The sequence below is a fragment of the Mustela nigripes genome, chromosome 5, assembly GCF_022355385.1.
Source record: "Mustela nigripes isolate SB6536 chromosome 5, MUSNIG.SB6536, whole genome shotgun sequence".
NCBI classification, from domain to species: Eukaryota; Metazoa; Chordata; class Mammalia; order Carnivora; family Mustelidae; genus Mustela; species Mustela nigripes.
The window spans coordinates 22,869,890-22,894,758 of NC_081561.1; the positions used below are offsets into that span (position 1 = coordinate 22,869,890).

General features: G+C 47.8%; 1 protein-coding gene across 7 annotated transcripts in view; it reads right to left on the reverse strand.

The window, feature by feature from the left end:
- Positions 1–3,518: 3,518 nt before the first annotated feature.
- The window catches only part of KIAA0319 (KIAA0319 ortholog), an 89,573-nt gene continuing 68,222 nt past the window's right edge, over positions 3,519–24,869 (reverse strand). For all 7 annotated transcript variants that reach the window (XM_059399556.1, XM_059399557.1, XM_059399558.1 and 4 more), the window contains 9 exons: positions 22,432–22,555; positions 19,685–19,836; positions 17,759–17,897; positions 16,973–17,132; positions 13,614–13,756; positions 11,744–11,866; positions 10,500–10,587; positions 8,534–8,625; positions 3,519–4,748 (listed from right to left, as the gene is read on the reverse strand). In XM_059399556.1, coding sequence (XP_059255539.1) covers positions 4,570–4,748; positions 8,534–8,625; positions 10,500–10,587; positions 11,744–11,866; positions 13,614–13,756; positions 16,973–17,132; positions 17,759–17,897; positions 19,685–19,836; positions 22,432–22,555 — 1,200 coding nt within the window. In that variant the 3' untranslated portion in view covers positions 3,519–4,569. The remainder of the gene's footprint in view (positions 4,749–8,533; positions 8,626–10,499; positions 10,588–11,743; positions 11,867–13,613; positions 13,757–16,972; positions 17,133–17,758; positions 17,898–19,684; positions 19,837–22,431; positions 22,556–24,869) is intronic.

Sequence of the window (24,869 nt, forward strand, 5' to 3'; positions counted from 1 at the left end):
ATATGGGTGAGAAACCTTGAAAGGAATGTCTGAATGGAAGCACACTAGCTCCTTCCACATGCAGGATGGAGGCCGGTCAGACTCTCAAGACGCCAGAATCTGCATTTCACACTGCTCTTCCTCTACAATGGGACAGGGTCAGAAAATGCATGAAAGGCACTGAATGTGGGAATCAAAGAACCCAGGAAGGCCTGCTCTATGTCGACGATGCCTACTGTTCTGCTGAACCTGCTGTTGATTTTTAAAATTACTTGATTACCAGGTTATCCACTTACCTCTCAACTTGAGGGTTCTTTACATACTGGGCCTAGGCCTCTGCTTTAAAGCAAGTGTTACTTTCATCTTCCTCCTATTTCTTCCATTCTCTATCAGTAAATGTAAATGCTACAGTTTCATTCTTAGTTTAGCCTGCAACAAATTGAAAAGCAAATTAGCCTGGTTTTCATTGATGAAGTCTGGGAAACCTCTCCGGAAAAACAGCAGGTCCTGCTTCATCTAAGGGCACTGAAAGGCTACCAGCATATTCTGTTTTCAGGGGATATGTATAAATGAGTGGAAATGTGTTTGGAAATTGGCAGTCTGATGATTTACTTATCATCCATCCCTTTTTTCAGCTAACTAGGAAGGACTTGCCACAGTGCAGGTCACAGACAAATCTCCTGTCCTAGTGATGCAGGGGACATGGTTTTCACAGGTGTGTCAGATTAGGCAAGACTGTGTGATTTCTTCCTGTTGTGCTAAGACCTCGGGCCTGCAACTCTGGGCTTGTCACCTTCAGGACAGAGGTGACAGTACTAAGTAGGCTTCAAATACAAGAAATTTGGCCATTCCCTAAACTCACCTCAAAAAGAGAGACTGCTCCGTTGGAGAAATCCTGGTTGTCGTTGTTGCTGACTTTAATGGAAGAACTTTTAGTATGGCACTGTTGATCACGAAGCTGGCTGTTTCCCCTCAGCATCTTCCAACTTTTGATCTTGAAGTACTTACAAGCTCATGGGAGGTTGCGGAAGCCGTGGATTCCTCTATGCCCTCCATTCCTCTTCCCCCAGTGCTCACCACCGTACATAACTCCTACCAGGCAACTGACATCAGTATCATCCTGCTGATACAGGCCAGCGTTCCCAGTGCCCTGTACACTCCTTTTGTGAATGTGTACGTTACCCAACTTAACCCCATCAGTAGGAAGGTTTGTGTCACCACCGCCACAATCAAGATACAGAACTGTCCCACCACCACCACCAAGGAAATCCTCCAGTGCTCTCCCTTTATATGTAGTTGGCTTTGGAAGTGAAATCACTCAGCAAGGTTTCTTACTATTGGGTGACAGGCATGAAGAAGGGCACTGGATGTAATGAGCACTGGGCGTTATGTGCAACTGATGAATCGTTACATTCCACCCCTGCAACTAATAATGCAGTATAAGTTAACAATTAACAATTTAAATTTAAATTGAATTTAAATTTAAAAATTTTTAAATTTCATTCACTGTAACACGCATGCCAGAAAGAGTACCTAAGTGAGTAAGTGATTAATTTATGGAATCTTCACAAGCTGAGGACACCTCATCACCAGCACCCAGAGCAAGAAACAGAACACTGCCAACCCCCACCAGCACCCCTGCTGGAATGACTAGCATTGTTTTGTTGGCAAAGATGTATTTATTATGGAGAGAGAAAGAGGGAGCGGACATGCAAGGGGAAGGGACAGAGAGAGACTCTCAAGCAGACTGCGAGCTGAGCGCGTTGAGGGAGGTAGGAAGTGCTGTGGGCCTGGACACATGGTTCTGCGAAGGGCCTGGACACATGGTTCTGCGAAGGGCCAGGACCCGCTCTTCTGATGTCCGCAGAAGCAGGAGCGAGGGGCGCACCTTCCGCCATGGCTTTCTTGGCGCACACCAAAGTCTCACAACAGCCTTATAACTTCTCCAACCATTTGGAAGCGTGAAAACCACCACTGATGCATGGGCTGCACAGGACAGGTCGCCGGCCAGCTGGCCAACTCCCACCGAGGGGAGCCCCCCAGAGGAGGCATGAAGTAAGCCCCCAGCTCCGAGGCGGCGTTACAGAAATACAACTGTTCTAGTCTCCTACATGCTTTCCTGCCATTAAGACCTGGTCTGACCCGGGAAATAACGTACAGCACAGGGCGGCCTGGACCGTCTGGGACCCCCGTCCTCCAGCTGGCGAGCCTCCAGTGCTGCGCGCCTTGTGGGGTCTTCCATCACAAACATAGCTGGCCTCTTAGCCCCGGGGTCACATCCTCTTGCACTGACTGTTAGGGTCTCATGGGCAGCCCTCTCCTTCCAAGCTGCTGGAGAACCTTCCCCGCCCCCTGGCCCTGGGGATGCGCCACGGGAGGGCAGACAGCTCCTGTGCCCCTGAGGTCCGCGTGCACCTGTGCGGGAAGCGAGGCCAGGGGAGGCAGAAGCAGCACTCAGCAACCCAGAGCCACGGCTCAGGGCGTGATTCCGCAGGAGGGACGAGGGAGGCTTCTCTGTGTCCTGTGTTCTCCACTGTCTGAAGGAAGTCCTCTGAGTCCTAGGAACAAATGGTCCAAAAGGCCTGCCAGAATTTGCTGTCCACCAGCTGAGGGCGGGAGGTCCTTGTGTAGTCAGGGAGGAGGGTGAAAAGCAGGGGCTTGACAGCTTAAAAACCCTGCATTCAGTTTTTGCACTCTTTGGCTGTCACCTTGCACAAGGTACTTAACCTCTCTGGGACTCCAGGTCGTTCCCTGCAACATGAGAATAATCACATCTACTTTCCAAGGCTGACTGTAAGGACCCGCTGGGCATCTCTAGTACGTGAATTATGCACATAAACACTGAGCGCGCGCTCGCCCCCGCCTTCACCACTGCACTCCATCCACCTCCTCTTCTGCAGTCCTTGAGGCCAGAAAGTCCTGGTGGTGCACAAAACCCCCAACTCTGCTCACGAGGCACTCCAGATATTAAGTTTATGAAGATAAATTCTGGTGTAAAAAACATCACCCATCCCAGAGAGCAGACTGAACTAACAATGCGGAAAGAGGAAACCTAAGCAAAGAAATTATTTTTTTAAATAAAACAGTCTTACACACTGTTTAGTTCTGTCGTTCCCCAGAAAGTACAAGCTTCACTCTGTTCAGGGACCCACAGGGACTCTCTTCTCATTCGTTCCCACGCTGATGGTTTAACGCCGGTCGTTTAATCCTCTTGCTTTTCCACTTAATCGTGGTAAAGCCATCCCAGTTTCACAGAAACTTGTGCACCAGGATACTCTTCAGGTGTGTTCCCGCCTGAGGCCACAACACGGGTTCAGATCTGTGATGGGCCCCACCTCTACTCTAATCTCTCCAAAGAATGCCAATGGGCCCCTCCAGGGCCGCCCATCTTGGCAGGGTAGAGAACCCACCTTAAGGCTGGGTAGAGAACCACTATGAGCCAGCCACCTCCGTAGGCTACGGTTCACCCCAGGTCACTGCTCTGTGGCGTTCTGTGACTGGGGATAGTTTTTTTCCCCCCCCATACATTTCAAATAAGATTTGGTTAAAAAAAGTTTAATATATTTTTTAAACATATGAAGTGAATGTCTATGTCAATTTGTTACCACGGACAGAACTTGTAGGCCAATGATCATGAACATACCATTCTAATTAAGACAGACTATATTTCTGATTCTGAGACTATGTACGAAGTTGCTGAGTCATTATTCCTATCTATGGCAATCCAAATGAACGGCCTGTGGACATACTCAATAAATACTCCAACAGTTAATAATCACTTTTATCATGTCTAATGTACACTGTGGCTAGGAGAGGCTTCAGGGTAGTTTTTTTGTCTAGAAGAAAGAAAAGGTAAGGAATGTTGCCGTGCAACCTTCTACTTTCAACCTACAGGTCATTAAGCCAACACATCCCTTTCGGTGCCTCTGGTCCTCGTCCTGTGATTCTTATTCAGCTCTCGGATTCCCAGGAGCTGCTGTCCACAGAGGACACAGAAACAGTGGTTGGCCATAGCCAAGAATAAAGGTCCTGGGGGTTTCTATTCTGTTCGGGTGTTCGGTCAGCACAGAAAACTTGCTACACAGAAGATAACTCACACCTCCAATAAGCTATTGTTAACAGACACAGCAGCCTTGGGACTGTGGGGGCCCGACCACAGAAACCATGTCTGGAAAGTCGTCCTTGAAGGCAATCACAGCTCCCAAGAGAAATGAGCCTTCTCTAAATGTGTTTAACTTATCTAGAGGTCTGCAGATAGACACAGGTGTCCATCCTTACTTTCACAAAGGTAATATAAACACTGTGCCAGCTACAAAGCACAAACTCTTTTAAGTACATACCTTGTATCTCACCCAAACTGTATTCCTATCAGCAAGCATCTCTGCTAAAAGAGCAACATTAATGTTTTGTTTCATATCTCAAACTCTCCAAGAAAACAGATCTTTTAAACACGGGGACACACATCCAGCCTGCTGAGAAAGGACCTTAATGTAGGATTCTCACGGGAGTCAGCTCTGTGTGTTAACTCCCATTCACTGGTCCTGGATTCAGGGATTTCTGTGGGTAACCTTTGAGTTTACAGCTGCTTCTTTATCTGTCCTTTGAGCAATAGCTGAAGGGAGCGCCATGTCTGAGGGACCCATTCACGGAAACCTTTGGATTCCCTCTCTCCATCCTCTCTTCGCTGAAGATGGTGTCCTGATCACTGTCAAACTCCGACTCGGACACCATCAGGCTGGAGTTGTGCTCCGTGCTTCGGTGTTTAATACCTGGGGAGAAGCAGACAGATGCATCTTGGGGGAAATGGCCTTTTCACTCCCAGCTGCTGTTCTGGTCGTAGGTCCCATGTACCCAGCTGTGCTCTCTGCACCTTCAAAGCAACACTCACAACACGGCAGGGGTTGGAGGCCTTGGTGAGCAGCAACAGGGGCTTTGGAGTCAGCCTTGAGCTTAAGCCCAAGCTTTGACACTTACCGGCTAGCTGTGTGGTGCTGGACAAGATACCTAACCTCTCTGGGCTTTCAGTCTCCAGCACCATCAACACTGGGAGACGGCAGGCACACACTCCATGGGTTCAGGGTGTGGACTCCGTGAAACAGTGCTAGTGAAGCTGAGGCCCAGCAGCTAGCACTCAGGAGGCGCTCACTAAGTGAGAACTGTTAGGGTTTTACGATTCGGTTCCATCATAATATTTTGGGTAGAATATGTGATTGCCTGTGGTCAAACTAAGAGACAGAAGTGGTGGAAGACGTGACCTCTGCTCTCAGAGAATTTATAGTATCTAGCTAAGGGTTTAAGACAAAGACTCATGAGAAGAGGGTTCAAAATAGCCAAGAAATGTTGAAAAATCAACCTCACAGGGATCAAGAACAGATAAGCGCACACCGATCGGCTGGCATTGCTTCAGGCCGGGATTTGGAGAGGAGAACCAGGGAGGGTGTGAAGTGTGCCGAGGGGCACCAGAAATACTGGGAGAAGCAGGTGGCCTGGCCCTACCTGCCCCGGGCCCTCGCTGGCTCGGTCACTCCTGGCCAGTGGCTAACTTTCCTATGTCTCAGTTTCCTCCACTGTGAATTGGGGATCATCACAGTATATGTCTCAGAGCTGCTGGCTGCCCTGGGATTAAACGGGTAATGTGCTTGGAGCAGGATGTAGTACGTCTGAAACAGTTAGTTAGTGTTCTGAGATCCTGAGGGTCTGAAGGGGTCATGAGAGTGTTAGGGAGAGGGGACAAGAGACTAGGCGAGAGGGTGGGTCGAGTGGGAACAAGGCACCAACAATAGGTTTAGAGGCCGGCAGGAAGAAGAATGGGGGTTGGGACATGAGAAGGACGAGGTTACTCTAGGAGAAAGGGGGTGACATAATGCAACCTGAAAGTGTGCTGAGGGGCGCCTGGGTCGCTCATTTGTTAACCATCTGCCTTTGGATTGGGTCATGCTCCCGAGGGCCCGGGATGGTTAGTTTTCCATGCTGACTGGTGAAAAGTTCATTTATTTCTGTTCAAGTAGGAATATCTGTGTTTATAATGATAAGCCCTGAAGATTTAAATGCTGAATGTGTTGGAAGCTTAGCAGTTTGAAGTTTACACAACAAATGGGGCAACTGGCCGAAGAAAAGAAAGCCTAGAAGATACTGAGAGTAATTTCTGTCATTTGGACCCTAAACGGTGTTGGGGAACTTAGCAATGGTAGGAAAAAATACTCAAATGAAAATGATCAACTTCCTTCCCGAATTTCTTTGACTCAAGGTATTCCTAAAATTTTTGAAACCATAGTTAAACTTGAGGTAGCTATTCAACCTTTATTTTATAGCAGAGAATTCTAGAGATAGCTATTTTCCTTAAAGCTTTTCTGTGTGTTTTTGGAAGTTGACTCTACTTCATTAATTTTGTGGGTCTGAGATCACTTTTCTGCCAATGGCAGTTAAGCTGTTTTGCTCTTATGTCAGAAATAAGTCCCTGCAGATTTGCAAAAGAGCCATTTTACTGCTAAAGGGAGGGAGTTTTGCACTGTCTTATGTAAACACAGTTCATGTAAGAAAAATGTAAATTTCCAGTGGTACTGATTAACTAAAGCATTCTATCCAAAAATACAAACAACAATAACTAAACATAGATAAAATTAATTCTAATATAAACTTTCTTTTTGGCAACTCGGCACTGGTGGCAGGTGAGATATCTTTGCTCTATGGTTATATATTAAAGGCTAGATTTATACTTATTTTTATATTCGAACATTTATTCACCACCTGCTATGCATGAAGGACAGTGGAACCAGATCGCAATGATGGCCTCGGGGCTTGAGGTTGACACAAGTGTGTGGCTTTCAGGTTGTACTCACACCATAGCTAAAGAAGGATCACTAACTAATATTAGAGCAAGTAGTAATTTAGTAATAGGGGTCTCCAGAGGTTAACGAGGCCACCCATGTGCATTTTAGCTGAACTAATGCCTAAACATCCCCATGGCTGAGCATTTCCATGTCATGAAAGTGTTTTCATAGGGAAGAAGATCCCCCCCTTCACAGATGGTCTAATGCATGATGTCAGTACTTCCTTTGTTGTGTTTTTGTTTTGTTTTTTAGATTTTATTTATTTATGAGAGAGAGAGAGAGAGCACTCACGATCAGGAGGGAGAGGGAGAGAGAAAAACCGGACTCCAAGCTGAGCCCAGAGCCTGATGTGGGGCTCAATCCCACGACTATGAGATCATGACCTAAGCCAAAACAAGGAGTTGTCAGATACTTAACCAACTGACTGAGCCACCTGAGCACCCCAGTACTTTGTTTTGACCTAAAGGCTGTGATGAATGAAACTCTTAAGGACTTGTACACACTAACCACTCTTTCTTTCAAAACTGGTTTAAGAATGGGCACCTGGGTGGCTTGCTGGTTAAACATCTGCCTTTGGCTTGGGTCATGATCCCAAAGTCCTAGGATCGACTTGAGCCCTGCATTGGACTCCTGCTCAGCAGGAAGCCTGCTTCTCCCTCTCCCACTCCCCCTGCTTATATTCCCTCTTTTGGTCTCTGTGTCAAATAAATAAATAAATCATCTTTTAAAAAAAATTAAGCACTCTGAGCTCTTAAGTCTAAAGCCGCTGTATGAAGCTGGTGTCCCATGATGTGATGAGAGGCGAGCGCACAGGTGCACTCATCAGGTGTGTCCTCGTGTCCGTTTCCCTGCCAGAGCCCCTGGCCACACTCCCCGGACGTCAGCCACTCGGACATCGGTGCTCGGCCAATCCCATCCAGGCTGCTGCGGGATCACCCTCTCTGGCCAGGATTCTGTGCCCCTCCCTGGGCCTTGCTTGGTGTCTGCGCGGAGGGCAGGCACTCAGCATTTACTACAGACAACGTTTTACATCTCACGACTTGGAAAGTGATTATGTCCCTCTGTGAGAATGTAGTTACAAATGCAGATTATGAAGGACCAGTACAAGCGAGTGCTAAGCAGCCTCCGAGGGCCAGGAAGGGTTCTTAATGAAGGAGAGCCGGAAAGCTCGTGGGGTGGCCGGGAGGTGGCTCGGAGCATCAGGGTCTGTGCGTTTTGTGGCGACAGTGCTGTGTGGAAGCCAGGGTTCACCTGCGTCTGGCTAGTCCGCTAAGGGCAAGGCTCCAAGCTAGAGCCTGCCTGTCATCTGGGCGCATCTCTCGGGGAGCAGACCCGCAGGGCACAGTGTTCAGAGGCGAGCTGGTGTGGAACGCTGTCACACGCCCCACACCCCAACCACAAGAGAAAAACCTGCTGGAAAAGCAGTCTTTGCCTGCAGGCATTCGATGGGGGCTCAGCGGATGCGAGGCCTCTCCGTCTCTCACCCGGTAAGGCCTCTACGTGCGTCACCAAAATCTCATGGAATTTGGATACTACTATGCCTTCCCATTGCCTGTCCATGGACTAGATGTAGGTTTTTCTTCCCAGAAGCTCAGACTCACTGTTCCTTCCCCATTAACTTGCCGGCTCGGGCCCCTCGTTGTGCCTCCCACCAAGGCAGCGCTCAGGGGCGCCTGCCCCCAGTCCACTCAAGGCCCCGGGGAGTACCCCACAGGCCGTCTTACCGCGCTTGGGCCTCAGCTCCATGCTCTCCTGCTCGTCCACACTGTCCAGGATGGTATACTTGGTTTTCTTTCTTATTTTAATCCTTTTTCGTCTGAAAGGAACAACAAAAAGCTCGACTCAGAGTCTTAGGGAACCGGGAGCCAGGAGTTAACACAGTAGAGGAAACGCTCGGCCTTCAGAATGCAGGGCTCAGCACCAGTGGGAACGCGGGGCACACGCGGCCAGGTCTGCGTTCCGGCACCTGAGGCACCGCGTGGGTCCTGAACACACACAGGAGCAGCACGGCCACACCCCCGGTGCCCACCCACCTGCGGGCTCCCGGCTAAGCCGGGGGCTGACGGGCCGGGGCCCCCGAGGGCCGTCCTCTCAGCACCTTCGGGCTGGCACAGCGAGCTTTCCCGTGAGTGATTCTCCACTTGGAGGAACCTGGATGCCCACACCAGCCCCCTGAACCTATACTGGCCTAGAAGATCCAAAGGTGCAAAGATGATGGAAACTAGCAACTGGGGGTAACAAATCAACCAACCAGAAATAGAGCAGATTCCCCAAATTAAGTGGCAACAACCCAGGATTTCATTTTCCACAACGCATGAGAACAACTGGGCTGGTCCTTTGTGTGTCATCCCGAGCTTCAGGGGATTATATGAAAACGTACCTCAAAGCCGTGGGGAGGTTATGCTGAGGACAGTTTTCCACAGGCAGGTGACTAAGAGCATGGGCCCCTAAGCCTTGACTGAGTGCTCACCAGCTGTGACTGCAGGTTCCCACCGGTAAAATGGGAGTAAAAACAGTCCCCTTTTGTACGGCTGCTGGGAGGACTGAGTAGTGTAGCGAGCACACAGCTGAGAGAGAATGGCAGATGCTTAATATCACTTACTAATACTTAAAATGGTCACAGGCAAACACTTTCTTCATCATCACGGTCATCTGCTTAATATGTATGGCCACATAACTGCAAAATGTGTATTTTTTAAATTTTTCATTTATTTTTGTTTTTGCAGAACTTTGGAAGTGAAGCACAGCAGGGTGCCCATGGTCCCAAATGGCTCTAGAAAGCTTCCTGGGATTTAGGCCTCTGAGTGCCTGTGCTCCCCCTCCCCAGCCTTCTGCGATTCACTATTGGGATCACCACAGGGAAAGCAATCACAAATAAAACCGAGACGATAATATGAGCAGTTTCAAAATATAACTATTAATTATGATCACATCATTTTTTTTTAATCATTATCTCCTTTGGAGAGCACTTAATGTTTTGTGTAGGATGGTGGTGTTTTGTGTAGGATGTCTTCCCAGGACTAGAGAAATCACTGTCCCTACAAATCTCCTCACAGAGGGCTGGGCACAGGGTTCTTGAAGATTCAGACCAGGAGGCAGCTCAGAGGCTTCTCGGAGGTCAGCACCCCCAAAAAAGGAAGAAGGAAACACCTAAAGCAAAACTCCTCTTCCGTGATCCTACTGCCTGGATTAAAGTTTTGCATTTATTCAATAGGATTGAGATAGAGTCCACTGTTGCATCACATACAAGAAGCAAAATCTAAATTTGCACTGTACCCTTCTAGAACTCCTCCCTCTCCTGAGGGCTGATGGGCTACTCCAGGAGTGTCTCAGTGAACAAAGGTGAGACAAAGAAAATAACACTAGACTTGATACAGAGTCCCTGAGCCTTGCAGGGAAGAGGAAAGCTGCATAAGGAAAAGCGGCCTCTGGGATTATTGCATTTATCCGGCCCACACCCAACGTGGGTCTTGAACTCATGACCCTGAGAACTAGAGTCCCATGCTTCACCAACTGAGTCAGCCAGGCCCCCTTATAAATGACTCTGAAAGCCTAGTTTGTCTTCATGTAAAAGTGATTGTCAAATGGTTCAGTAGCTTAACAAACCCAAGCAAAGGCTACTACAGCTGTCGAGTCCCATTTCCTGGTGTGTCTTATCCCAGGGCCATGAAATAAGGAGCGGCCATGTACCTCCTGCAGTAGAGGCAAAGCCAGGGCATGCCCCCAGTCAGCCCGAGGACAGTGAGAGCCAACGCTGCCACGTAGAACACACTCCACTCTGGAAAACAAGAAAGCCAGAGCAGACACAGTTACACACTGTTCACAAAACAACTTTATTTCCGTATTTCACGACGTAGATTAGCGAGTTCTTACGGCCAAAGGCCATCTGTGGACTCACTGGTCTGGCTACAGGGCATAAACAAGGTACAATATAAACAAATCAGGAACAACTTAAAAGTACCCTACTTTTGTCCAACTGGGTCGGGGATATCCTGGGGTATATCTCATGCTGACTTAAGGACAGAATTGTCAAAACCAAATTATTTAAAATGTATGCTGTGAATAACCATGTATGACACACCAAAATATTAATTCCATAATCACAAAAAACACAGCTCTCCCCACCAAAATAGCTCTGGCTCAGTTTTTAAACAGGCAAACAAAATATCTGTCTGGCTGCCTAGGACATGAAGACACTTTTCAGAGCCAGACAGTAATTCAGAAACTACCTGATCTGTATTCCTCCCACATTCTTGTACAAATCCAGTGTAAAAAGCTTTGCAACAGCAATTCGGGACAGAGAAACCAAGGGCCCAAAGACAAAGGTTTAACTCCATTAAATATCTGCTCCTTGGAAAAACGATCCAAGAGCTGGCTATTTTCAGATTTCTCAGCCATATACGTCCAACCCGGATTCCTAAGGCAACAAAATTACTCTTGGAAATAGACTGGCATTAAAATGGATTCCTCCCCAGAGGACACATCAGGGCACCGGTGGGGCCAGCGGAGACGGAGGCTCCCATTGTTGGTGCAGCCCGGGCAGACATCCCGGAGGAGTGGGCCTGATTCTGCTGTTCATCCACGTCCAACAGGCCCACACCAGGAAACACTTCACCAGAAGGCCAACGGAGCCCATGGCAAGGCAGGGGGGACCCAGAAAACGGCCCCAGGGGCACAAAGCAAGCTCTCGGCAATGCTGGGGCAGTTAGCCAATTGTGCTCTGCCCAGGGGGGGTTTCCTTATCAAAAAGTTTTACGGAAAAGCCTAGGTCCACAGGCATGGTAGGTGTGGGGAGGATCTTAAGTCTCTCCTCCTTGGCTTCAGGTGAGGAGAGCAGAAGGTTTACAGTGGCAGAGTGGGGCAGATTTTTCTGGTATTGCAAAAGGCCGTGTCCTCACACTCCTCGGCCACAGCTGTCCCTGCCCCGGACTCACCACAGTTGCTCTCCCCATCCTGGAGGTAACGCTGAATCAGGTTCTCCATCCACAGCTGGGAGCACACGCAGCGCTTCGTGATGGGGTCACAGTGGCCGTGGCCTGAGCACCGCAGAAGGCAGCCTGCAAGAGGTGGGCGCAGATGAGGCCAGCGCCACGGCGGGCAGAAGCGAGGCCTAACTTCTGCCTGATGTGGTTCTGCATTAGCTCGGCCCCAACAGACACATCTTGCCGAGTCAAGAGACTCTATGGCCTAGAGGGGGCCCAGGGGTTCTCTCCCATCAGGAAGCAAATGGCAGAAAAAAAAATCCACACCAGGTGACAAAAGCCTTAAAAATGTAGCCAATACATTTTTCCCTGGACCTCACACTGGTCCAAGTGTGACCAAGAAAGATGGCCTCTGGCCTAAGAAAGATACATGCTAAGAATTTATACATTCTAAGAAAATAATTGGGGATATACACAAGGATTTGTCTACACTTAGAGCATTATTTATAATCCGCCTTAAGTCCCCGAGTAGAGGACAGCCTGACCATACCCAGGATGGAGGGCTCTGCAGCCGTAAGTACCCTACTGAGGAAGAAATCGTCAAAGATTTGAAAAAATTTATCGAGATTTGATTTGAGGTTAAAAAACAGATTAAAAATATTTATCCATTATGATTGTATCACATGTTTCCAGAGATGGACGAACTGGAAGGAAATGCATCAGATACTAACAAGAGTTAGGTTTGGAGGGTGGGGATTCTAGGCCCAAGAACCTAGAGAATTGTTTAAGTTTTTTGCCTTTCTGGATTCCAAATTTCCTATAATAAATAAGGCATTACTTCTGTAGTTAGAAAAAGGGGACTATTTAAAAAATTACGTTAGTGTATGTTAGCCTTGCGCATGTCGGTTCCAGACGGACGTCCGACACAAGCTACACCGTACTGCCCAGCATCGCGTGTCTCTCATGATGCTCACGGTCCGCAGCGCTCGCTGGAACGGCCGCTTCAACATCATGAGGGATTCATGTTCCTTATAAGGTCGTGACTGAGAACTTGGACCAAGACCACATTTCTGACTATACCCATGAATCACTTTTGTGCCAGGACAGGTGAGCAAGCAAGGGGCTTAGACGGAGACACAGCGGAAGGCACTCGAAGTCACCCTGCATGTCCAGAGGTCTACGAGACACCACTGTCACACCAGTGTGCGGTCCAGTGGATAAACTGTATGAACACAGCTTCTCCGGCCTGTAACACTCTCTTTACCACTGTCCTGAATGCTTAAATATGAAATTTCTGACAATGACCGTTATCTGGAGTATAGTTTTAAAAACCCACCCATGACCACTGTTGGTCTTGCTTCCCCCAGAAACAAAGAGCAGTTGGCAAACATGTTGGAGGAAGCCCACCGTAGAACTAAATGTACAACATGTTTCTGGACACTAATGTGAAAATGGTCACACCTCACTCCTCTTTCCATGCCAGTGGAACTTAGCCATGCCTGGCAAGGCTGAGTCTGATGCTTTTACAATATTCCCAGAGGAATTATCCCATAGGCATATTCTTGGAGGAATGAAGTTCAATATTTAATTTCTAATTAAATCAATATTGGACTTCATGCCCAGTCAGTCCAAAAAGACGATGTGACCTCACCTCTGTCCTGTCAGACTGCAAACAGATCTTAGATCTCCTCCCCTGAGAAATCTGCCACTTCAACCTCAATGGGCATTTAGGTTTCTGTAAGATTCTCAATGCAGTGAATTTGATGGGATGTTTTGCTCAGCGCCACCCAGTTCTGAATAGACAGACAATATTTATATTACTTGGCCCCTAAAAGAATTCCCATAGGAATTCCCATAGGAGACATTCCCAAAGGAGACATACCTGCTGTGTCGATCCTCAAGACTTTAAAAAGCAAGAAATCAGCCTTCTCTTTTGAGAGCCGTCTGTGCAAATTTCGGACCACGTCAGCAGCTTTGAGAACCTTGAAAGGCGGCCCACTCTGGACATAAAACACAATGACGGTGCTGCAGAAGACAAGGGGAGAGGACAGCCACGCGGTCAGATGGCGGCCAAAAGGACAGGTCTGCCCTGGCCCTCTGCCCAGTGAGGGTCTTGATTGCCCCAGCTGGGTGGGTTGGCACGGACACAGGTCATCTCTCGTAGGCCATGGAAGACACGAAGACAGACTCCTCATTCCCAGAGCTGTCTAGTCACCGGGTGACAGACACATCTCTAGATTAACGGGGCAATATGCTGATGTGTGGAAAGAGACTCAGCCATCCACAGGGCAACGTCAACTTTTATCTTGGACTGAGATAGAATTTACTTGCACTGGCACTCACCCTTCTAAATGGTACTACTCAGCGGCGTTCGCATATTCACTGCATTGGGCCGCCATGGCCGCCATGTGACTCCAGAACATCGTCATCCCCTCCGGACAGAACCCTGCGCCCATGAAGGAGTGAACCTCCATGCCCTCCTCTCTCTGGATTCTGGCAACAAATCATTCTCCATTTCTCCCGGTCTGACTGTGCGTTTGCTACACATGACATGCACGAGGCGCTCTGCTGTGTTTGCTATAAATGACACACACACGAGGCGCGCCGTGTCCTGCTTCTTCCAGCGAGCATGCGGTGTTCACGGTTTATCCGTGTCGTTCTATGCACCATGACTTCCTTCCCCTTGATGCCAAACCCTAGTCCGTTGTACCGACATCCCTCACTGAATTTACCCATTCAGCCACTGATGACATTCACACTGTCTCCCCTTTTGGGCTGTACGGATTCGGCTGAATGTGTAAATGTTGGTGTGCAAGTTTGTGTGCAAACACACACTGATCGTTTCTCTTGGGTACGGACCTAGGAGTGGAGTTGCCGGGCTGCACAGTAACTACTCAGCACTGGTTTCTACACCGGCTGCCCAGCTCTGCATTCCCACCAGCAATGCAGAGGGTTCCGATTTTTCCACATGCTCACCAGCGTTTGTTCTGGTTCGTCTTCTGGATTAGAGCCATCCCAGTGGGTGTGAGGTGCTTCTCAAAGGGGTTTCACTTTGCATTTCCCAATAGCTCAGGATCCAGAGCACCTTTTCATGTGCTGATTAGCCATTCCTAAGTCTTCTCTGGAGACCTTCCTATTCAAATCTGTACTGGTTTTCAAGGTTGCCATTAAAAGTACCATGAACTGGAGAGCATATCACAACAGAAGTTTATTTGTAGTTCTGGGCCTTGAAGCTCAAAATCAAGGTGCTGTCAGGGCCATCCTGTCTCTGCAGGTGCTAGAGGAGAACATGTCCCACACCCCTCTCGTGGCTCTTGATGGTGGGCGCAGATCTGTGCTTGCCGAGGCATCCACCCCACCTCTGCCTCCGTTGTCACGTGATCATCTCCCTGTGCGTCTGAGTCTCTTCTTATAAGGACACAGTCACACTGGGTGAAGCACCCACCCTACAGCAGTATGACCTGATCTCAACTATCTCCGTCTGCAGAAACCCTGTTTCTGCAGAGGTTCACACAGGTAGTAGAGGTCAGGATGTAAATGTAGCTTTTGAGGAGACACAGCTTTTGAGGAACCTACAAGTGTTTGTAGCATGAAAGACTGCTGGATTTTATCAAATGCTTTTTTCTGTGCCAACTAAGATGATCGTATGGCTTTTATCCTTTATTACAGGACAAAAGGGTTTATTACATTTATTAACCTCCCCTGCATGCCTGGAAAAAATCCCACTTGGCCATGTGTCTACTTCTTTTAATACGTTGCTGCACACAGTTTCTAAGTATTTTTTTGAGCATTTCTGCTTCTATATTCATAAGGGATATTGGTCAGTAGTTTTTTTTTTACACTTGGGAATGACTCTGGTTTTATTTTTAGTTGTTTTTTTTTTTTTTAAAGATTTTTATATACTTGAGAGAACGAGCAGGGGAGAGGGGCAGAGGCAGGGGGAAAAGCAGACTCCCTACTGAACATGGAGCCCAGTGTGGGGCTCGACCCAGTACCCCTGGGGTCACAACCCAAGCTGAAGGCAGACATTTCACTGACTGAGCCCCCCAGGTGCCCTTCTGTCTGGTTTTCATATCAGAGTAAAAACTGGCCTCCCAGAATGAGTTAGAAAGTATTCCCTCCTCTTCTATGTTTTCGAAGAACTTGTGTAAGTGGTGGTAAATCTTTAAATGTTTGGTAGAATTCACCAGTGAAGCCATCTGGTCCTGGGCTTGGTAGGAAGTTACTGATTCCTAATTTAATCTCTTCACTTGCTACAGGTCCATTAAGATTTTTCATTTCTTCTGGAGTCAGTTGGTCTAGTTGCTTCTTTCTAGGACTGCATCCATTTCATCCAGGTTAACTAATTTGCTGACATGCAATTGCTCATAGAATAATTCTTTTTCTTTCTATGTGGTTGGTAGGGTTATCCCCTTTCATTCCTGATTTTACTAATTTGAGTCTTCTCTATTTTCTTGGTCAGTACAGCTAAAGGTTTATAAATTCCATTGATTTTCCTGGTCAGTGCAGCTAAAGGTTTATCAATTCCATTGATTTTTCAAAGAAATAGCCTCTGGTTTTGTTGACTTTCAGACTTGTTCTGTTCAATGTTTAATATTTTGTAAGTAAGGGAAATGTGTGATTTGTTTTGATAGAGTTCTATGAAAAAATAACAATTTTCCTTTAACTTGGTATTTTTCTAAGTCAACTTCAGTTGCCCAGAAAACAACTCAAACAGAGTGGCTGACCTAACTGACGGGTTTTCTGCGAATGGGAGGTTTTCTTTCCCATATTCTTTCTCTTCTCCCACCTTCCCCACTACTCATAGACTGGACAAGCATTCAAAAATAAAAGCATAACTAAATAGATAAATCTTATAAGAAATAAAGGCCGGAGGTTTAGCCTCCTAGACTCTCAGAAGACAGCAGTGGTAAGCAAGGCTCCTCTCAGGCTGAGAGAAGCCTCAGACTTGGAACGTGGGACAGAGATGAAGCTGGCTGTGAGACACGCTCTGTGTCAGCCATCCGCATGACCTCCAACGACAGCAGAGTTAAATGACCAGTTCCGGCTAATGTTTGCTAACTCCTTCATCTGGTACATGCTCAGTCAACATTTACTGAGACTTGTAGGAGGGACCTGGAATGACACTGCCCTTCCGGCTGCCCTTTGAGCAGAAGAATGTATGGATGAGATACAAGTGTGTGCAAAACAACAAGCAAAGGAAACAAACAGGATCCTGCCAGACAGGCGTACGGTGCACACCTGAGGTCTGAGTGGGCCTGGATCTTCTGAACCTTAACATCTGAGTCCAGCACGTTCAGCAGGGCCGCCAGCCGCCTCACAAGGGTGTCCTTCTGCTGCTCGATCAGCCGGCCCACGCCCACCTGCAGGATCAGCTCCACCAGCGCACTCTTCCTGGGGTCTGGGAAAAGACAGCACATGGGGTTTCCGCTTGGAAATCATGATGGACAACGTAAGGAGCGAGGCCTGCACAAGGGTTTAAAGAGTTTAAAATGATCCCCGGTAACTTCTTAGGACTAAGGTTGGACTCAGTTTACCAAACAGTACAGCGGCTGCTGTCTGAGAGTGCTTTCTCCTTGTTCTACCCAAGTCTATGTCTATTCATTTCTTCCCGGAAGATAATCAGGGGCACCTAAACAGCCTGTGGGCTACCTTGAGATTTGGGCACTGCACACTTTTCCCTTGGGCTCTGCGGTGGCAGCTGCTGCTCTAGCCACAGTGACATGGGAAATATGGGGGCCCCTCGCCGGAGCTGCCCCCCTCTGTGCTCCCACACTGAAGCTCCCGTGGCCACCTCATGTTCTGACAGGAACACAGAAGTGACACGAGATCCCAGCTCACCATTGTGGTTTGGAGGCTGAGTCTTTTGGGAGTAAACAGCGAACAGGAGGGAAAACCATGCCGTGGCTCTGGCCAGGAGCCAAAGCCAGCCCCGGGGGCCACCCCACCTGGGAAGCTCCTGTCCACTGCAAAGAGCCCGAAAGCAGGCCGCCCAGATTATAGACCAGCACGTCAGCCCAGGCACACCTGGCCGCACTTCCACAGTGGCTGTGTCCGTGTCCAAGGCCCCCTGACCATCAACGACTTGCAAGCGGAACGTGTAGACGCCCTCCACCAGATTGGTAAGCTGCAGGGCTGCGCTGTGGTCGGAGCGGCCAATGACATCCTGCAAAATAACGTCAGTCGCCAGCCAACGCTCCCAACTTCGGGCCCACTGCTGATCCCAGACCTCGGGGGCCCATCTCTTTCATGTGTGCATGACTGTAAGGGGCAGGCTGAAGAGGGAGATGGCTGGCGGGGCAGCTGAAGAGAGGGGCTCCTCAGCGACTCTCCCACAGAAAGCACCAGGGTGCTCAGATTCCTCAGCCGGGACGTCTGCGCTGCGCTTACAGAGGGCTGTCCGGCCATAACCAGATCGTTCAGTTCCTCCAACAGAGGGAAAAACCGTTGACATGAGGGTCAAGCACCCCTAACACAGTTTTATAATAGTCTCACCTTGGGTTCCCTCCTAATGTATCACATTTACCTTCTCAAATGCCCCAAGAGCCCAAGGAGAGTATTTCTGCTCCTGGGGGCTCCCAGCTCCAAAGAATTAGAGAAGAACCCTGGATGCCCCTGGGCTGCACTTGCTAAGAGAAGGGGACCCTAAGCAAAGATAATGCGTGCTCTGAACGGAGAACCTTCATCCTGAGGAGCTAATCCCCCTTCTAGCTGAAGAGCACTCATTCCAGAGGTGCTTAGGAAAGCGTAAAGCACGTTCAGTTCCCTCCTTGTGACAATTTCCTTTATTTTTTTTTAAGATTTACTTATTTGAGAGAGACGATGAGGGCATGCATGCGAAGCAGGGGGTAGGGCAGACCGAGAGGCAGAGAAGCAGACTCTGCTGAGCATGGAGCCCGACAAGGGGCCCAATCTCCCAACCCTGAGATCATGACCTGAGCCAAAATCAAGGGTCAGACGCCTGGCTGACTGAGGCTTGCAGGCACTGCTCCCCCAGACCCCACGACCACTTCTTTGGTGCATGTCCAAGAGTACATCTGCAACTCCGAAGTCCTTAGCAACAGCAGGAATGAAAATGCACCTACATTTATAGCCTAAGGAGTGGAGGGATCTAATGGGGAGAAATGTCTGCCAGGAGCAAAAACTTGGGTCTGTCTGGTCTGATTAAGCATGACTAGGTTGACCTTGTCCAAGCCATGTTTCATCTCTGCATCACGCCCCCTGTACTTATGAAATGGGAATGGCAGTCCTCGGCCAACTGATCTATCCGGCACGATGAGGAGAAAAGGAGAGAACCCACTCGGACCCAAACAGGAACAGCGGGGAAGCCGAGGAGCATAATGAGTCCCAGCGGAGACTCCACGTCCAAGTCCCCTGGGCTATGGTTTCCTACCTGACCCAAAGTCCAGTGGGAAAACATCAGAGAGGGCTTCAGCCTTTGTTTGAATCTAAGAGCAGCTTGCTGCCTCCAGGCCTCCGAGGAAACCAAGAAGCATAAACACCTTCGTGGGGAGCACGGAAAGGGAGATGAGGCCCCAACAGAAAAGCTGCCGAGCACTGAGCTGTGCCCAGGCCTTCACACTCATCTGCTGAAGCCCCAGCCACTGGCATGGCTGACTGTGTTCGAATCAGGGCCCATGAGGAGGTAGTTAGGGTTACACGAGGTCACAGGGTGGGGTCCTGATTCCACGGGATTAAAGTCCTTGAAGGAGACACCCCAGAGGGCCCTCCCTCTCTGCCATGTGGGGACACAGCGAGAAGGAAGTCACCTGTGAGAACTCTGACTAGCAGCCAAATCATCCTGAGCCTTAACTTTGGACCTTCACGGCCTCCAGGACTGGGAGACATGTCTGCCTGTCATGGAAGCCACCCAGTCTGTGGTCTTTCCTCATAGCCCCTGGAGCAGACTGATTCCGCACGATGGCAGTGGGACAACTCTGGTCAAGCACTCACCCCAGCAGCTGGGCTCTGGCCGTCCCGGACCCACAGGTAGGACACAACTCCCTGGTCATCGGTAGACCTTGAGCCATCCAAGGTAATGCTGTTACTGGGCAGCACAAGCACACGGTGGCCACCAGCGTGAGCTCTGGGAGGGCTGTTGCTTGCTGCCTCAAAGACAGCAAAAATGAAAGCAAAGAGACGGATGTGACAAGCAGGTGGCAGAAGTGGACCATAGACCACCTGCGATGGCGCCCCCTTGCACAGGTGTAGATCCACAGTATCCGAGAGGCACTGCTTCCCTCATGTAGAGACTTCCTTAAAGCTGGGTTTACGGGTGGTTGTAATTTTGCAGCCTGTACCCTGGGGAGGTTTCTAATACCATGACAGTTTTCCTCTTTTTGAAAAAGAGACAATGACCTTCCTTATCAGTGTCCAGAAAGTGAAAATATTTTAGTTTAAAATATATTCTGAATCATTATGTCCTGGTCCACACTATCTGGCCCCAGAAATACTTATTTCTACAAGTGCCACACCTCTTAAGTCATTGAAACTTGAGTCAAAAATAATCAGGGCTTCACTCCTCCGACGGGGTGTTAAACAAGCATGAACAAGGTAAGAGCCATTTCTGATATAATCACCTCAGGAAAGGGGGGGCCCAGAGAGAATGGGGTGCAAGGGAGGCCAGAATAAGACACAGCTCCACTGTGAGGACAAGGGAAACTGCTGTGAGGGAACTCCTGCCTGTTCAGGTGCCCTCTGGGACCCTACGTGACCCCTTGCAAGTCAAGCAAAAGTCATGGGGTGAGGATATCCAGACGCTGATCCAAGGGAGCAAGGAGTACCCCGCCAATCACCACATTTGGTATAAAGATTACTCAAAAATAAAATCTTGGGGCACCTGGGTGGCTCAGTGGGTTAAGCCTCTGCCTTCAGCTCAGGTCATGATCTCAGGGTCCTGGGATCGAGCCCCACATCGGGCTCTCTGCTCAGCAGGGAGCCTGCTTCTCCTCTCTCTCTGCCTGCCTCTCTGTCTACTTGTGATCTCTGTCTGTCAAATAAATAAATAAAATATTAAAAATAAAATAAAATAAAATCTTAGGGGTGCCTGGGTGGCTTCGTAGGTTGGGCCACTGCCTTCAGCTTGGGTCATGATCTCAGGGTCCTGGGATCAAGCCCCACATCAGGCTCTCTGCTCAGCGAGGAGACTGCTCCCTGACCTCCACTTGCCTCTCTGTCTACTTGTGATTTCTCTCTCTGTCAAGTAAATAAATAAAATCTCTAAAAAAATAAAAAATTAAATCTTAACAGAAAGATTAAAAAAAGTAAAAGATACGAAGTATTGCTGATATTGATACCGGAACTGAAATGGTCAAATTTTCTGTCAAAAAGAAAGTCGCAGAGTCCAACACTGAAGCAGCTAATACTCAGTATCTGGACCACGTCCGAGCCTTGCTGTTCAGCAGAGCTCAATGGTCCCTAGTTTCTCTTGCCCTTCGGATACAACACTCACGCGACCACCAACACAAAGCCCTTGATGTGAGCCCCTGCCTCTCTCCACAGAATCTCTTGGCCTTCTGATCCCCGTGCCTCACACTCCCTCATCCTCACGGCTTTCTCTTTCCCACCACACTCTTCCTCATTCCTTCAACTACCGAACTCCCTTTCATTCCATGGTTTTATACGTTGTTTGCTTTGCCTAAAAACCTCTTCCCCTTCCCCTTCTCTCCCCAGATTCACCTGGCCAGCTGCAGACCTGAGCTCAGGTAAGACTGCAGGTGCCTTAAGCCCAGGTAGGTGTGTCCTTTTGTGGGCTGCAGCAGTTCTGTGTTCATCCCCTAGAAATGCACGGATCTTGTGGTTTGTTTAAGATTTTATTTATTTATTTGACAGATCACAATTGGGCAGAGAAGCAGGCAGAAAGAGGAAGGGAAGCAGGCTCCCTGCTGAGCAGAGAGCAGGATGCGGGGCTCAATCCCAAGACCCTGGGATCATGACCTGAGCCGAAGACAGAGGCTTTAACCCACTGAGCCACCCAGGCGCCCCGATCTTGTGGTTTTTCAGTGGACTTCTCCATGAGCCCTGGGAGGACGGAGACCAAGTCCTTCTTGTTTAATTCCACATCCCTGGGTCTAACCACTAGCCCTTACTACATATTAACTGAATAAATAAAATAAATAAACGTATCGCCTATAAGTTGAATATATTTTCAGTTGCCAGTATATTGGACAGTGACCAGCATTAGCAGCATCTTCTAGAAAAGTTCTAAAGCAAAGAGCACTGTCAAGCAAAAACCTAACTACCCTTAAGGTTATTTAAATCTGCAGGAAGGCAGAGCCCTGGGTTTTCATGAAACCATTAATGAACTGGGAGCTGACCTGGAGTCAAGTGTCCATCTGGCTACAAACCATGGAACTACCAGGCCACACATCATGATCAGAATCTTCAAGAAGGGCCTGGAGGTCTGCAGCAGAGTGGGACACGTAGGGGACTGTCTACCTGGCAAGTGGAGTCCTCGAGGGTCCCTGAGGATGTCCGTCTGGGTCTCCATGCCATGGTTTCAAGACACAGTTAACACAAGATTCCGAACCACAATAGAAACCTGGCTTTGTATTAAGATCCAGCTCCTCCAGCCCTGATTTTCTGATAGTTAAAGAGATTTAGAGAATTTGCCTCCAAATTTGGCTTGTCTGAAGCCCAGAAACCCAGGTGTCATTTCTGCCTTAATCTCTGGGGCCACAGCCCTCTTCCAGCTCACCCACCGGGCTGGACAGTCACAGCGACCACAGCCGTGGACTGCTGCTTTGCAGAATCCGTCACTGTCAGCTGGAATGTATAGACTCCTTCCTGCAGGGTAGACAAGTGAAGGTATGGTGTCTTGATGCCCTAAGTAATAGCACATAGAGATGAAAAAGAAAAAAATAGTTTTAAAAAGTAAGTAGCATAATGTAATGAAAAGCGAATGCTTTTGTTAAATATGGAGATCCTGCCTCAAAAAGAAATGTGTGTGCCCCAGGAAAATGCAAACTAAAGGTCGGTGTGTATCCTCCTATGCTGCTGAAGCAATATGAATTGATCTGGACTTTTGGAGGCTCATGTGGCAACATCCAGTGCCATGGTAAATGAGCACACTCTCCCCAGGGATTCTACTTCTAACCACCTATCCTAGAGAATGCCCGTGCACACAGGGGCCTCACACCCGGATGCCGGCAGAAGCCTTGACAGTGGAAACAGTCTAACTGGTCAGTAACAGTGGGGCACCTGGGTGGCTCAGTTAAGTGTCCAATTCTTGATTTTGGCTCAGGTCAGGATCTCAGAGTCATGAGATCAAGCCCTGTGTTGGGCTCCATACTCATCAGGGAATCTGCTTGAGTTTCTCTCTCTCTCTTTAAATAAATGCACGCATGCATATGTACATACATACATACATACATAAGTAAATGTTCATCAACAGGACATGGCCAGACTCACCATAATACACTACAATACTAGTTTGGGGAAAGTTTAAAAGAATAAGGTAGATTTATACATACTGAAATGGAGTGGGACTCCATGCTAGGTGTGGAGCCTACTTAAAGAAAAAAAAATGTCTATAGCTTATAAATAATGAAATGCAAAGATGTCAAAGACATATCAAGCAAAAAGAGAAAGTTTCAGAAAAATGCATATAGGGTGACAGATATTTCTATGCATACATATGCATATACACAGAACACATAGAAAAGATTTTGTAAGGATAAACATTAAACTGATAAAAGTAATCACCTCCATAAGGAGACTGGGGTACGATCAAGGTGTATTTGTACTTTATCAGGAGTTAACTTTTTTTTTAAGATTTTATTTATTTATTTGACAAACCGAGATCACAAGTAGGCAAAGAGGCTGGCAGAGAGAGAGTAGGAAGCAGGCTTCTCACTGAGCAGAGAGCCCGATGCGGAGCTCGATCCCAGAACCCTGGAATCATGATCTGGGCGGTAGGCAGAGGCTTTAACCCACTGAGCCACCCAGGCGCCTAGAAGTTAATTTTTTTTAACTATAAGAAGCAATTCATGAATTACTATTATAAGTAAAAATATTTTTTTCAAACTCTTAAGACAATAAAATTTTTCAATAAGATTTTTTTCAATTGAGTATATAATAGCTACACTTGTCTCCAGGTTAATAACCTTTCCCTTTGTTGCTATTGTGTTGCTGTTGGTAACATTTCCAATTACTGCTTATGTTTGAGATTCATGGCATCATGGAAAGGATTTTTAATTGTAAATCCTATTATTATTTATTTATTTTTAGAAATCCCTAGATTGTCTAAAGATAAATGTATCTGCATATATTTGCTAAAGGTTTTAATGGAAAATTGAAAAAGAAAACTGATAGAAAATCAATTGCGTTATCACAAGGGGAACTTGTGAATCTTGAAATACACGCCTTTAAGAACTTAGAGAAGGTGATTTTCCTTACTTTGAAATAAAGCAAAGTATTTTGCTATGAAAAACTCCATGAAATTATAATTTCCTAGTACTTACTTCACAATTAATATGGTTACATAAATGCTTATGCACACAGTACAGGGAATGTTGTGGCAAATGGGAAGCGGGCAGACTCACACACATCCCCAAACACCCTCAAAGCCACCATACCCTCCAGGTAATAGCAGTGAACTTCCCCCAAGTCTCAGCAGGACGCCCTGCATGATGTTTAGACCAAGACTCCAGTTTACAGAGTCATCTTGGTGACTGCCCCAGCTAATAAAAAGATCACTCCTTTTAACATCATCGTCAATCAGTCACAAGGCAATGACCTTGCTACTGTGGATAACCTTAGAGTGTCTGCTGCAGAAGGGTAGGTGTGGAGCAGCTCAGACACATGTCAGGCAGACATGGATGAATTCTGGGGGGTGAACTTTGGGCACACAATTCTCAAGAACTAAAGGAAAGAAAACTCTGGTTTTTAAAAAATTTTATTTATAAGTAATCTCCACACCCAATGAGGGGCTCTAACGGACAACCTTGAGGATTAAGAGTCACACGCTCTTCCAAATGAGCCAGTCAGGTGCCCCTGGACTATTCTTTTAACCAAGGAAATACAAAATATCCCATCCTTCTGTTTTGCAATCAAAGCCCTCTGAATCAGAATTCGTAGCCCAATAGAAGCAAACAACACATACCACAACCCTTAGGCAGAGGTGGACACTACAACATGG